The sequence below is a fragment of the Rattus norvegicus genome, chromosome 1 (genome assembly GCF_021556685.1).
Source record: "Rattus norvegicus strain SHRSP/BbbUtx chromosome 1, alternate assembly SHRSP_T2T, whole genome shotgun sequence".
Taxonomy (NCBI): Eukaryota; Metazoa; Chordata; class Mammalia; order Rodentia; family Muridae; genus Rattus; species Rattus norvegicus.
Window position 1 is genome coordinate 106,390,747 of NC_141534.1, and position 14,254 is coordinate 106,405,000.

A 14,254-nucleotide genomic window follows, 5' to 3' on the forward strand; every position below is an offset into this window, starting at 1 on the left:
GAGCTGGCCTAGATGGAATACACGGCTGCAGACACACAGAAGGGAAGTCTTCAGCCTTCAGAAGGGTGGCCAGGCATGGGGCCCCACACCTGTCATCTCAGTATGTGGGAGGCTGAGGCAGGAAGATGGCTACATGTCTGATGCCAGCCCTAGTTCCTAAGTCGGCTTGAGCTACAGTCTGAAACTCTCTCAGACCACCAACAAAACAGAGGCACTCACAAGACCCGCCTCTAGCTGGGCAGCACTCTCCCCTCTCCCCACATGACCAAGCTCAGGGTCTTGTTCACTCTGTCTGCGCACAGGCAATGGTTGCTGGGAGGGGAGAGACTTTTTCCTCAGTGGTGCAGCCACCACAGGGTGCCCATGGGCCTTTAATTAACCCCTCACCCACGCTCCTAGAAGACTTAGACTCTTTAGGTCTCCAGGAAATAACAAGGACATGAAAGTAATGGCGGCCTCTCTGGGAGAGGAAGAGGGTCAGAGGAGCTCGAGGAGGACAAGAGAGGGAAATGAGGGGGAGCACGGTCACAGTACACAGCATACATGAGAGGAGATGTCATCATGAAACCCAGGGTTACGTATGAATGATGTGTGCTAATAAAAAGTCTTGTCAATTGGGGCCGGAGAGATGGCTCAGTGGTTAAGAGCACTGACTGCTCTTCCAGAGGTCCTGAGTCCAAATCCCAGCAACCACACGATGGCTCACAACCATAAGGCCAGCCTGGTCTACAGAATGAGCTCCATCCAGGCCAGACAGGGATTCATAGTGAAATGCTGATTCAAAAAGAAAGAGAGAGAGAGAGAGAGAGAGAGAGAGAGAGAGAGAGAGAGAGAGGAAGAAAGGAAGGAAGAGGGAGAAAGAGAGAGAGAAAGAGGAAGAGAGGGAGAAAGAGAGAGAAAGAGGAAGAAAGAAAGAAAGAAAGAAAGAAAGAAAGAAAGAAAAGAGAAACAAAATGACAGCCGTGAAAAGATGCCCGACCCCAAACCCAACAGAGTGGGTCTGTCCTTGGGAACCCCATGATGGAGGGAGAGACCAACTCCTACAAGTTGTCCTCTGACCTTCACAGACATAATTTGGCATGCATATAAAAGAAAGAGGGAGGGACGGAGGGAGGTTGGGGTGTGTAGGTTGTAGCACAAATGTAAAAATCAATTCAGGGCCCTGCAACCCTCATATAAATTGGATGCAGTGGGGGTGCTCACATCTGTAATCTCAGGGTGGCTCTCCTGGGAGTAGCGGGGTGGAGACAAGCAACTCCCTGTAGCTTACAAGCCAGCCAGCCTGGCATAAGCAGAAGTAAGCAAGAGACAAGGAAGTCCGTGGCCGATACCCAAGATCCAGCTCTGATCTACACTAACAGGCTATGGTACTAGGCCTAGACGAGGGGCTGGGATTGGCTTGATGGGAGAGGTTGAGCGTTCTGGGTTCCCTCCTCAGCTCCTCGGTAAGTAAACAAACAAGTCCTGTTCCTTGCATCCCTGAAGCTCTCCTGCTTATGTTTCAGCTCCCAGAGTGCGCGCTGGCCTTTACAAACCTCGCAGATTCTTGGCCACTGAATGCTGAGTCATAGAATACCTTGTGGGCTGGCGGAATGAAGGCCAGCTTTTCCATACTCCATCCACACAGCGGTCTTTTCCCCCGTTCATCGCTTTGGAGGTGAATGGATGAAGTCGGTCTCCCTGGGACCCAGCTTAGAGACAGTGGCAGGTGCAGGGTCAGGGCAACATGACACTAAAGGCATTTGGTTGGTGATGTGAGGCAGGCAGGAAGGAATGTGGGACGGTTAGAGGAACTTGGCCTGCAGCCCAGCCAGGAGAGAGGGTTACAGCAGAAGGCCTGGTGCCAGGCAACTGTATTCCACCATCGCTCGGGTCCACCTTGTGTTGGTGCCAAACACTGGTCTTTAGGAAGCACAGAAAGCCCTTGCGTGGATGGGTGCTATCAATATGGGCGTGGCCATGTTAAGGACCCCAGAGCCTCACACCAGGAACAAATGGCAAAGCCTTCCCCAGACCCTGGGTGAGGCTCAGAGGGAAACCGCAGATCCTTCCCTAGGGAGATTGGATGCCAGTGTTGATAGTGTGTGCAGAACGTGTCTACCATAGCTTTATTTCCTTCGGTATTTACAGCCTGCAGACTGTGCCCCACGGAGACCGCTCCTACTCAGATGAGGCAAACCTGACCCCTGGCCCAGCTGTGTGCAATAACCCCGCCCCCATGTTCTACTCTTTATAATAAACAGGGTGTGCTTCTGGGGCATCCGAGGTCATCTTTGGCTACAAAGACAGTTCTAGGTTAGCCTAGGCTACAAGACTCTGTCTTAACAACAACAATAACAACAACAACAACAAGAAGACAGGTGGAGACAGGAGGAAGCACTTTGAAGGCTGAAGTAAGAGGACGGTCACGAGTTTCAGGGCAATCAGGCTACAGAAGAAGACCCTGTGTCAACAGAAAAGGGAGGAAGAGAAGGGAAGGAACTGTGCGGGAGGATCATGAAGGGGGACTCGGCAAATTAATGTGAAGTGTGCATGCAAGTATCACAGTGCAACCCATTTTCCCCCCTAGTAACTGAAAAATAAAACAAAAGCCAGCACACGCTTTTAATCCCAGCACTCAGGAGGCAGAGACAGGCAGATCTCTGAGTTTGAGGCCACCCTGATCTACAAAGTGAGTTCCAGGACAGTCAGAGTTACCCAGAGAAACCCTGTCTCAAAAGAAAAAAATAGAGAAATAAACCCCCAAAACAACTGTGTGCATCAACTGTGCGCATGTCCTGCCACGGTGCCCAGGAGTCATGGCTCTCCCTCAGGGGCACAGGGGCGGTCAGTCACACAGGAGCCTCCTGTCTCACCTGCAGGCAGCAGCCTGTATGGCCATCCTTGGCAGGTTCCCTGAGTGAAACTGCCTGACATGCTCAGCCAGGAGGCAGAGGTCCTCGTGCTCACAGATAAGCACAGAAGATCAAGGAATGAGAAGCACAGGGCCGTCCCTTTGAAGGGAGGATACTTAACCCTTCTTCACCCAGAGGCTGGGGATGGACACGGTTAACAGCCTGCTGACCTCCGCACTATCCGTGTGGGCTGAGACCATACGGGATCCTTCCCAGACCCTTACGTGAGCTTGTTTTCCCCGTTAATCTGTAGAATATCTTTATGGAAGGTGTCATATGCACTTTACTGCGGCCCCGGACTACTCGTCACCTGACTCTACCTGCCCTCATGGCTTGGAGGTGAGGTGGCGCGGAGTCAACGGACACAGGACACAGGCTGTGGGAGGAGAGAAACGCAGCAGCGAGCTCACCTGAGCACTGCTGCAAGCTCCTTTAATGCCCTTCACCCACATCCCACTGGTCCCAAGAAAGCGTCTCTTCTAAACAGCAGTTCCCGATTGGCTGGCATCGTCTGCGTCAGCAATCCTTGTTCTCTCAGGCAGTCCTCAATTAGGTCCTCCTGCAGGAGATGCTTTTGTGGCTGCAAGGCCCCCGGCATTTACATAGGGGTTGCCCCTACAGTTCTTGATATATTCACAAAAGGGTTTTGATGTAGTCATGCCCTAAGCTTTATTGTGCACACGTGATGGAGTTATCACCAGGAAAACTTTCACTAAATTTTTATGTGTTTAAATATGCATAAAAGAAACGACTTGAGGAGTTGGGGATTTAGGTCAGCGGTAGAGCGCTTGCCTAGCGAGCGCAAGGCCCTGGGTTCGGTCCCCAGCTCCGAAAAAAAAGAGAAAAAAAAAAAAAAAAAAAAAGAAACGACTTGAGCTGAGAGTCCTGAAGTTTGAGCCAGCACCAGCGAGTGAGTTGTGTTGAACAGAACTGCCTTCTTGCCTCCCGTGGATCGTTACTCTGCTGGGTGTGGTGGTCACAAAGACCCACACACACACAACCAAGAAATCTCCAAGGTGGTGAGGACACTGCCACCACATGGCATCTGGGGACGTCATTAAAATTGACCTGGGAGCTGGGGAGATGGCTCAGTGGGTAAAGGAATGTGCCACCAAACCTGATGACACGAGTTCAATTTTTGGAGCTCTCAAGGAACGAACTAGCTGCTGTAAGCTGTCTTCTGACCTGAACATATGCTGTGTGGCACCCCACACACACACACAAAATAAACACTTTTTTTTAGATTTATTTATTTTATGTATATGAGCACACTGAAGCTATCTTCAGACACACACACCAGAAGAGGGCATCAGATCCCATTACAGATGGTTGTGAGCCACCATGTGGTTGCTGGGAATTGAACTCAGGACCTCTGGAAGAGCAGCCAGTGCTCTTAACCATTGAGCCATCTCTCCAGCCCTAAACACATTTTTTAAATGTAAAATAAATGTTTTGAAGTTTGTTGTTGTTGTTGCCATGGTGTTTGGTTTTAGTTTTAGTTTTTCTTTGTTTGCTTAGAACCTCACACAGAGACAGGGTTTCTTTGTGTAACCTTGGATGTTAAAACTCACACTGTAGACCAGGCTGGCCTGGAACTCAGAGATCTGCCTGCCTCTGCCTCCCAAGTTCTGGGAGTGAAGGCGTGTGCCACCACTGCCCAGTGTAAAAAACTTTTTAAATGCTGTGGCTGGAGAGATAGGTCAGCACTCAGGAGAGCTGCAGGGGACGCGTGAGGGCCAGAGCTCAGCTTGCAGCACTCTGTGGCAGGAAAGTAGCCTGAATCCCAGTGCCCTGGCAGGAGGAGGCAGGAGGAACCCTGGGACTTGGCTTTCACCCCGGCTGGTAAAATGTGAGGCTCGGGTTCAGGGAGAGATCCTGCCTCAAAGAATAGACAGAGTCACAGAGGACAACCAGCTTCTTCACATCATTGTATACACACGTGGGCATAAGGACGCCATGCAGATACACACAGGAGTCCACACATTCATAACACTAATGTGGTTAAAAGCACACACTGCAAAGATCCTGGTCTCAATTCCCAGCACCCATGTTGGGCAGTGTATGAAGCATCCATAACACCAATTTCAAGGGCTCCAACATCTTTTTTCTGGCCTCCATGGACACCTGCAGACAGCTGTCATGCACACATACACATACATACATGTATGTGGCTAAAATCCCTTCCCAGAAGTAGATGTAAGCAAGGTCTACCTTCCTTCCTAAGGTCGCAATGACGAACGAGGCATAACTCCATGAAGGTCATTCTGGGTAAACCTTGGTTTACCTTACCTTGGTTTCCTTACCAAGCATAGGTGAGGAGTTACCTTTAGGGGCGGAGGTGCTCCTCCCCTAACAGGCTACACCTGAAAATCGTTTACTCAGTGAGGATGAGCTCTGTCCCATAGCTCCATAAATGGAGCTTCCCCAGCTCCTCACCTGTTTCTACCCTCTGGCGGCTCCCTGAGGTCACATGCTATGAAGGCAGCATTGCAGACAGTGAGTGGTAAGAGGCACTCAGCTGAGGGGCTCCTGACCTTCTGTACCCCTCCACGGTGAGTCAGCAAGCCCTGCTGGCCTGATCCTTTTGCAAGGGGCCACAGTTGAACTCTCCAAGTGGCAACTGTTTGGTTCAAAAGGACGGTCACACACGAAACTATGAGTAAAGTTTGTTTTAAAAAGTTACATGGGGGGGGGGGGTTGGGGATTTAGCTCAGTGGTAGAGCGCTTGCCTAGGAAGCGCAAGGCCCTGGGTTCGGTCCCCAGCTCCGAAAAAAAAGAACCAGAAAAAAAAAAGTTACATGGGACAGAAAGAATCCCGGAAGGCAACTTTATCCACAAAACAAATAAGTCCTCCCAAGGGGCCAGGGACGTGAGGGACTGCACACTGGTAAGGGGCAGTACAGTGCACATGATCTAGAGACAGGGCCCTCTGAGCAGCTTCAAGTCCATGAAGGTCTGGTTTTATTTTTTATTTACTTTGAAGAACTGGGATTTAGAGCCTCACACCAGCTTAAAAATCACTCTACCACTGAGCCACGCCCCAGCCCCTCATTGGGGGATTCTAGGCAGGCTCTCTATCACTGAGCCACGCCCCAGCCCCTCACTGGGGGATTCTAGGCAGGGGTTTTATCACTGAGCCACGTCCCCAGCCCCTCACTGAAGGATTCTAGGTCACAGAACTGACCATCTTTCTGCCTCAGCCTCCCTGATGCTGGTGTCTAGCTCAGTGTGGGAAATCCTTTAGCCATCTTTATTGAAATGTAAAATTCTAGGGTGTGATATCAGATAATATTTAATTTATCTATGCTTTACAACACCACTCTTTACTATATCCACATGAGAGAAACCAAACCAGTTCTGGGCCTCATACCTGGTGCTCAAGAGTTCTGGGTTGAGAAGCTGAGCAATCTGTAGTCTTTGTGCAGCTCACTGCCCCAAAGGGGGACTTTGATGGTGGAAGAGAAGCATATGCAAGTCAACAGGTCGGCTCCTCTCTCAGTGGTCTCGAGCTTGCTAGTCTGCTGGGTAATCCTGGGACCCACAAGTGCAGGCTGCAGGGAGCCAAAGCTACCTAGTGCAGATCAGAGAGAATTTAACTGGTGTGATTGCCCTCTAGTGGTGACATGGCACAATGACAACCTGGGTGTCCTCGATCATTACTTAATCCAGTCTAATTCAATTCACCTGCTCATGCCAAGCCAGACATGTCTGTTCACTGTTGGGGGGTGATCTGCTGCTATGTATACAAATACCAAATTCTGAGCCCCAAGATCTGGTTCCATCCAGACAAGAGAACTCATATTCATATTTGTTATGTAAACCTTGCTCCCCAATTTAAAGTTAATTGGTTAATAAAAGGCTAGAGCCTGTGATTGGGCAGTAGAGAGAAAAAGGCAGCACTTGAGCATGGAGTGGGAGGGGTCTCAGGAGAGACCACGGGGAGAAGGAAGATGCGGAGAACAGGAGGTCTCCATTAGATGGGATGGACCGGGAGCATCCTGACAGACTGATGGAGCAAAGCAACCAGGGTGAGACGAAACACCAAGTAACAGGGGACATATGATTCGGATATAGATGAGAATAGCATTGAATATGCCCAGTCTAGGCTTGTAAATAAAATACCAGGTTGGTGTGCCTTTTATGCAGACTAGCTAGAATATATACTTCTTTTACAGTTCACAGTATTACACTAGCTACATCTGTCACTTCAGACTCCTCACTAGCCACATTCGTGTTAGATTTGAGGTGGAAACCAAGAAAACTTGTTGTGTGTAGCTTGACTACCCCGCCAATGCTCTGGGAACGGGCTATGCTACCAGCCCCAACCCAGTTTCCCTCGAATCCACGGATAAATGACAGACACACAGGTGTCCGATTTCAGCTCGCCTGTTGACACAATTCCTGGGCTACTAGCTCCTGCCTGGAAAGCTTGACCTTACCAATATTCTCTGAACCTCCCACCTGACCTAACTTTAGTTGGCCAGTTACACCTAGGCCTTGCTAACATCCCTGACCACCCGCCTGCAGGAGCGGCCTGTGTGGCCACTCTGTTTCGAGATCTCACACATAGATGGTCAACTTTTCTTCATCAGAAGCATGGAGAATGAAATCTGTCTCTCCTCCCTTGCATCTCTCTGCTTTCCTCCAGGAACCCAAAAGTCCCGCCTATTCCTTTCATCCAGCAATTGGCCATGGCTTCTTTATGGACAGGTCAAGAACCAATGGAGCAACAGGACCTCAGCATCAGAACTATCCCTACAGAAACTCACGTCAGAGAGGGAAGCGCAAAAATTCAAGCTTTATTTTCTGAGCACTCAGGGAGGCAACCAGTTTGGCATCTGAAATCGCATCCCCAAGGGAGACTGTATGACATTTTTATAGGATGGGAACACAGAGACGGGGAGCAGGGTGGTCTGTTGCATTGACAATCTTATTTCGACACATCAGGGTTGGGTCTTATCCGGGTCACCTGGTTTCAGGGACCTTGGTTCAGCTTTTGCCGTCAGCTCCCCTCCTGGACTCTGACCTGAAATGTTGGAATGAAAAGGAACAAAGAAGTGGGCAAGCCACATGTAGTCAGTTACGACACGACAGCCAGCACGTTTACGACTTGTGTGCCTTGGTTTAGATAATGGGATGACAGCATCTTCCCTCTTGACATCCCTTAGTGGTTAGCAGACAGGAAACACCTGAAGAAGCAGGATAGGAGTTGGGGTCCAGGGCCTGGGCACATAAACTCAGTTTTGAGCCTGCCAGCAAGGTGGAACTTGTTTCTGAGATGTCTGGACTCAGGAAACTGGTTCCTGACATGAGAGAAATAAAACAAACATGGTGCAGAGAATGTCTGTCAACTCAGCGCTTAGGAGGTGGAGGCAAGAGAGTTGCTGTGTGCTTCCTGCTGGCTTGAGCTATATAGTGAGTTCCAGGCAAGTCAGGGCTGCAGGGTAAAATCCTATTTTAAGTGAAAAGGGTTTGGACAAGATGGCTCAGTGGGCAAAGGCACTGGCCCCCAAGACTCAGGATCTGAGGTTGATCTCCAGGACCCAGGCGGAAGGAGGGGACTGACTCCCCAGATTTGCCCTCTGACCTCCTCAGGTATACCTTCCAACACAAAAATAGATAAGTGTAATTTTTTTTAACAAGGTAAAGTATTTCCTGTGGACCATTCTGGCAGAGGATCCAGGTTTAATTCCCAGCATCCACATGGCGACTCAAATTCAACTGAAATTCCAGGTCTGGGTATCTGACGCCCTCTACTGGCCTCAGTGAGCATTGCAAGCATGTGTTACACAGGTATACATGCAACTAAACGCTCATACATATGAGATAAAAATAAATAAAAATCTTACAGCTGGGTATGGTAGTGCACATCTTAAATCCTAGCGCTCAGGAGGCAGAGGCAGGTGGATTTCTGTGAGTTTGAGGATAGCCTGATCTACACAGTGAGTTCCAGGATATCGAAGGCTACGTATCGAGACCCACCTCTCGACAAAGATAAATAAATATTGTGAAAAATACTTAAATTTTCTTTCTCTAGTTTTCCAAGACATTTTTCCCCTTTGTGTAGTTTCCTGGCTATGGGACTCACTCAGAAGACCAGGCTGGCCTCAAACTTAAAACTTTCTTAAAACAAATTTATAATGTGACTTTCTTGACCCACCAGTTCCCAAATAATGACACAAAGACCTTTTATATTTTTATGAAAGCTTTCAGCCTTAGCTTGGCAGACCGTCAATGAGCTCACTGAGTAACCTAACCGTCTACGTAAACCCGCCACATGGCTTGTTAGCTTCTTCTCCTTCAGTCTGACCCCTCCTTCTTTCTCCACGGATGGCTGGCAAATCTCTCCTCCGTGTCTCACTCACGAATCTCTTCCCTCAGACTCTTTCCCAGAGTTCCTAACTCTGCCAGGAAGTCTTGCCTATCCTTTCCTGCTTTGCTATAGGCCGTCCCACTCTTTATTAAACCAATCAGAGAATGCCTTAGACAGGCTAGGAAGGACAGAGAAATATCTCACACAGTGAACAAAAAGATTCTCCCAGCACAAATTTCTTAAAACAAATAAAATAAAAATGGGGGAAAATCCCTTGGGGTCTGGGGGTTCACCTTAGTAGGTGCTTGCTGCCATGGTAGGATGCTATACCATGTGTGGAGACCCAGCTCTGTAAGCCCACCATTCAGGGGTGGGGAGAGGGGGTGAGGCTGGAAAGAAGGTTCCGCAGTTAGAAGCATGCACTGCGTTTGTACAGAAGGTTTCAGTTGGTTCCCAGCACCCACGCTGTGTGGCTCACAACCACCTGTAACTCCAGCTCAAGGAGGTGTGGTGCCCTCTTCTGGCCTCTTTGGATACTGCATGCAGGCCGTGCACATAAGCTAACAAAAGCACTTACTTTTAACTATGCAGTGGTGGTACATGCCTTTGCTCTGAGCATTCAGGAGGCAGAGGCAAGCAGATCTCTGAGTTCTAAGTTTGAGGCCAGCCTTGTCTACAGAGTGAGTTTCAGGACAGCCAGAACTACACAGGGGAAAAATGTCTTTAAAAAAGAAAAGAAAGGAAGGAAGGAAGGTGTAAATGAAAATAAGTAGTTTTAAAAACTCAAAAATGTAACATTAGTTCTCAGAGTTATTTAAATATCATGTCAGGACATTGCTAATGCAAGCATTAGGTTTATACAGTAACCAGCAGAGGGATGGTCATAGCTGCTTTGTTTCCTTTGAGTCCATCTTTCTCTGTGTTCTTAGAACAGGATGGCAGTCAGCATGTCACCCACTGTCACGAAGACTTGTGACCCAAATCCTCATCTCATAACATTCTCCCTTGAAGTAGCTTCACATAGTCCAAGTGTGACAAACACACCAAGTTTTACAACACAGAATCTAAGTCTACTTTTTTTAAAAAAAAATATTTTTAAGGGTGGGCGATACATGCCTTAAATTCCAGTACTTGGGAGGCAGAGGCAGGCAGATCTCTGAGTTCGAGGCCAGCCATAGTTCCAGGACAACCAGGGCTACATAGAGAAACCCTGTCTCAAAAAGACCAAAAAAAAATTTTTTTAAATGATTTGTAGGTACATATGTGTGTAGTGTCCAGAAAGACCAGAAGAGGGCGTTGGACTCCTGCAATTAGAGCTGCCATGTGGTGCTGGGAACTAAATTCAGATCTCTCAACAAGAACACCTGTTTCTCCCCCCACCTCTCCCTCTCCCTCTCTCTCTCAATTCTCTCATATATTACATTCAGACTACAGTTTCCCCTTTCTCTTCTCCTCCCAGTCCTCCACTAACCACCCCCTTTTCCCACAGATCCACTCCTCCTCTGTTTCCCTTTAGAAAGAGGTAAGCTCCCAGGAATATCAACTAATCTTGGCATATCAAGTTGCAATAAGACTAGGCACCCCTCTTCAAAGTAAGGCTGGATGAGGCAACCCAGTGGAAGGAAAAGGGTCCCCAAACCAGGCAAGAGTCAGGCTCCCAGCTGGGGCTATTAACCACTGAGTCATCTCTTCAGTCCTGAAGAATTTCGAGATAAGGTCTCATTATGAAGCTCTGGCTGTCCTAGCACTGGCTAATGTAGACCAGTATGGCCTAGAACTCACAGAGCTGCCTTTCTCTGCCTCCATAGAGCTGGGATTAAAGACGTGCATTTAGTAAAATATTTTCGGAGAGAAATAAGAGAAAGAAACCCGAGGAAGAAGGAAGGCAAGTAAGTCTGTTGAATTAGTAAATTTAAACGACAGTAAGGCAGGCTACTTCAGTCTTTCTCAGCCAGGCTTGGGGGGCATGGGGGAGTGGTTAGAACAGCACCCAGCAGGTGCTCAATAAATATGTTAAGTGATTGAATTCCAGAGCTCTTGAGACACCGGAGCGTTCTGGGGCCTCCCCTGTGATGTCACAAAGTCCCCACCATGCCTTTGGCCTTGACCCTGGTGATTCTGTGCGGCTTGGTCGGCCCCGGGGGATTGGGCTGCTTGCAGTGCGACCAGTCGGTGCTAGAAGCGCTGCACCAGCTGCGTGAGGCCATCATCCCCAAGCGCTTCCACGTGGAAGGGTTGCAGGCGCGCGCGCAGGCCCTGCTGTTGAGCATGGAGGGGCCTTTCTTCAGGGACTACGCAATGAACGCGTTCGTGGGGAAAGTGGGTGTGTGCTTGGGTGCGTTGGGGAGAGGCCCGGGTAGCTTTGGGCCTTCTAACGTGACACGGCCTCCTTTCTGGTCTACAGTCCTCGATCAACTGGAAACAGTGGTGACATCCTTCAAGAACCAAACCCAGTACATACAGGCTAACTCTAGGACAGGTGGGAGTCCTTTCAGCCACCTCCTGGCCTTCCTTTTCACACTCACGTGCTTCTCCCCTGGGCAGCTAACAAAGGCATGTGCCCTTTGCTATGATGTTTAGCAGGCAGACTTTTGAGAAAAGGTTCAGAGAGAGAGAAACGCTGAGGTTCAGAGAAGTCAAGTGACCTGTCCAAAGTCACACAGATTTGAAGATTCTGAACACCCTCATCTCTATGATGCCCAAGGTGTGGCCGGCCACACACTTCTGTCTTCTTGTGTTTCTCAAACACTGCTATTTTTATAAATGGGGTGTTTTTGACAGTATCTTGCTGAAAGACTACATTTCCCAGCCTCCTTTGCAGACTACAGAAGTCATTTCAATGGTATAAAAGATGGCATCCCTTCTTCCTCTGTAGGCATTCTGGCCATCTACCTCTTCACAGTGAATAAACATGGTGCCATCTAGGTCAGACCAAGCCTCTCCATCTCTCTACAGCTGTCTTTTCTTTTTCTTTGTTTTAAAATTAATCTAACGTTTGTAACAACCTTCCACCAGTGAGTGAACTGGTGGTATATCACCCTAGTAATTCAGGAAGCTGAGACAGGAGTACTATGACTTTGAATCCCTCCCTAATTAGAGTTCAAAGCCAGTCTCCCAGCTCATGAGAGGCAGATAAGCAGCTGTTTCTAGGCGCCAGGGTTCATGGGAATCAGCCTTTATTCAAGCACAAACAAGTCCACACACATTTTAAGTCTCAAGCTCTTAGGAGCCTTCCAGAATTCAGATTCTTTGTAGACACTCAACGGATCGTTTTTGCAAAGAACCAAAATGAAAGCCTTTAAAATCGGGAGCACTTCTTATCATTTTATGTGTATGGGTGGTTTTTTTTTTTTTTTTTTCCTGCATGTAGTGTATACCATTTGTGCATGCAGTACCAGTAGGGGTCAGAAGAGGGCATCAGATTCCTCTGGAACTGGAATTAGAGGCATTTGTGAGCCTCCAATGTAGGTGCTGGAAACTGAACCTCGATCCTTTACAAGAGCAGCCAGTGTTCTTCGCCACCAAGACATCTCTGTAGCCCAGTTTAACAATTCTGTAAGTGGTTCAAGGTTTGATGAGGACCTGCACGGACAGCATCTCTTCCCTCCTCAGATGGTCCTCTGCTGGAAGAGCTCGTGAGCTTCAGGGAGCATGCCATCAAGGAACTAAAGAAAGCATTAAGAGACTATGAAATTAAAGGTGCTACCCCTTCTCCCCCACCCAGTCCCTTCCCTCCCAAAAGCACTTCTGTGACCCTATCTTGCCAACATTCCTTCCCCTCCTTCCCCAGATTTGCCCCTTCTCTCCCTTGCTCCCTTCCCAATTAAATACTCAAGCCACCATGTCTGCACGTCACTCATATCAGCTCTCTTCTCTTTCAGCATGTGACCACAAAACTTGTCGTGAGTCCTGCTTTTCCTACCCAATGCCCCCCCCCACATCTATTCCCCATTCCTCCCAAGTCAAACCTCAGTGCCATACTCACTTTACCACAAAACCACAAACCCCTCATGATCAAGGGAGGGTGGTTTGCTGTGAATGCATGCATGTATGTGTGTGTGCACTTGTATGCATGTGTATGCTCACATGCTTGTGTGCATGAATGTCTGTGAGAGCACATGTGTGCAAGCATGAGGTCATGTGTGTGCACAAGCATGTATGTGTTTGTATGCATCACATGTGTATATGTGTTTGTACACAAATGGGTGTGTATGCCTACAAGTGTATGTGCACATATGTATGTGCATGCACAAATGTGTGTATATGTGGACATGTGGACATATATATGTGTGGGCATGTATGTGTATGTGTGCATGCATATACACATGTATGAGCATGTGGAAGCCAGAGGAACAACCTTGGGCATGAAGCACCAGCAGCCATCCACCATGTTATTTTCAGTTACTTTTTTAAAAGATTTATTTAATGTATATGAGTACACTGTAGCTGTCTTCAGACTCATCAGAAGAGGGCATCGGATCCCATTACAGATGGTTGTGAGCCACCATGTGGTTGCTGGGAATTGAACTCAGGACCTCTGGAAGAGCAGTCAGTACTCTTAACCACTAAGCCATCTCTCCAGCCCCAGCAGTTATTTTTTTAAAGCTGTATGAATGAGCGTTTGCATGTATGTATGATGTATTATGTATGCACACCACATGTGTGCAGTGTCCTCCTGGAACTGGAGTTGCAGGTAGCTGTGAACCACAATGTGGGGGTGTGATCTAATAATTAGTAATTTTTTGAATAACCAAGCCTTCTCTTCAGCCCCACCCTGGCTTTTGCGGTAGGGTCTCTTGGTGTCGCTGTCATGAAGCTCACTGATTAGGCTGCCCAGCTCCTCCTCTTCCTCAGAGCTTCGACTACACACAATGCCACCTCCGACTTCTGTTCTAAGGATTGAACTTGAGTCTTCATGCTTCTAAGGCAGCCATCTTACCCACCGAGCTACCTCTGCCACGCTTCCTCCCAAGGTCTCACTGTGTAACCCACACTGACCTGGAACTCATGGCAATCCTCCTGCCTCAGCCTCAACAGTACTGGTATT

At 48.4% G+C, this 14,254-nt stretch overlaps 1 protein-coding gene and 1 long non-coding RNA gene across 10 annotated transcripts in view; both read left to right on the forward strand.

Moving 5' to 3' along the window:
- Positions 1 to 1,173: 1,173 nt before the first annotated feature.
- Positions 1,174 to 3,725, forward strand: LOC147996798 (uncharacterized). Its single transcript, XR_015651395.1, has 3 exons — positions 1,174 to 1,367; positions 1,506 to 1,657; positions 2,131 to 3,725. It is a non-coding gene; the product is annotated as an uncharacterized LOC147996798 (long non-coding RNA).
- Positions 3,726 to 11,285: 7,560 nt separating this feature from the next.
- Izumo2 (IZUMO family member 2) overlaps positions 11,286 to 14,254 on the forward strand; it is a 12,738-nt gene continuing 9,769 nt past the window's right edge. The window contains exons 1-4 of one of the 9 annotated variants that reach the window (NR_197284.1): positions 11,286 to 11,526; positions 11,612 to 11,686; positions 12,820 to 12,906; positions 13,089 to 13,109. Coding sequence is in view for 5 of the 9 variants with exons in the window: in NM_001432424.1 (NP_001419353.1) it covers positions 11,299 to 11,530; positions 11,612 to 11,686; positions 12,820 to 13,034 (522 nt within the window). In the remaining 4 variants the exon portion in view is untranslated. Of the gene's footprint in view, positions 11,531 to 11,611; positions 11,687 to 12,819; positions 13,063 to 13,088; positions 13,110 to 14,254 lie in introns of those variants that run through there. The other 8 variants (NR_197286.1, NM_001432420.1, NR_197289.1 and 5 more) reach the window with 8 other exon arrangements.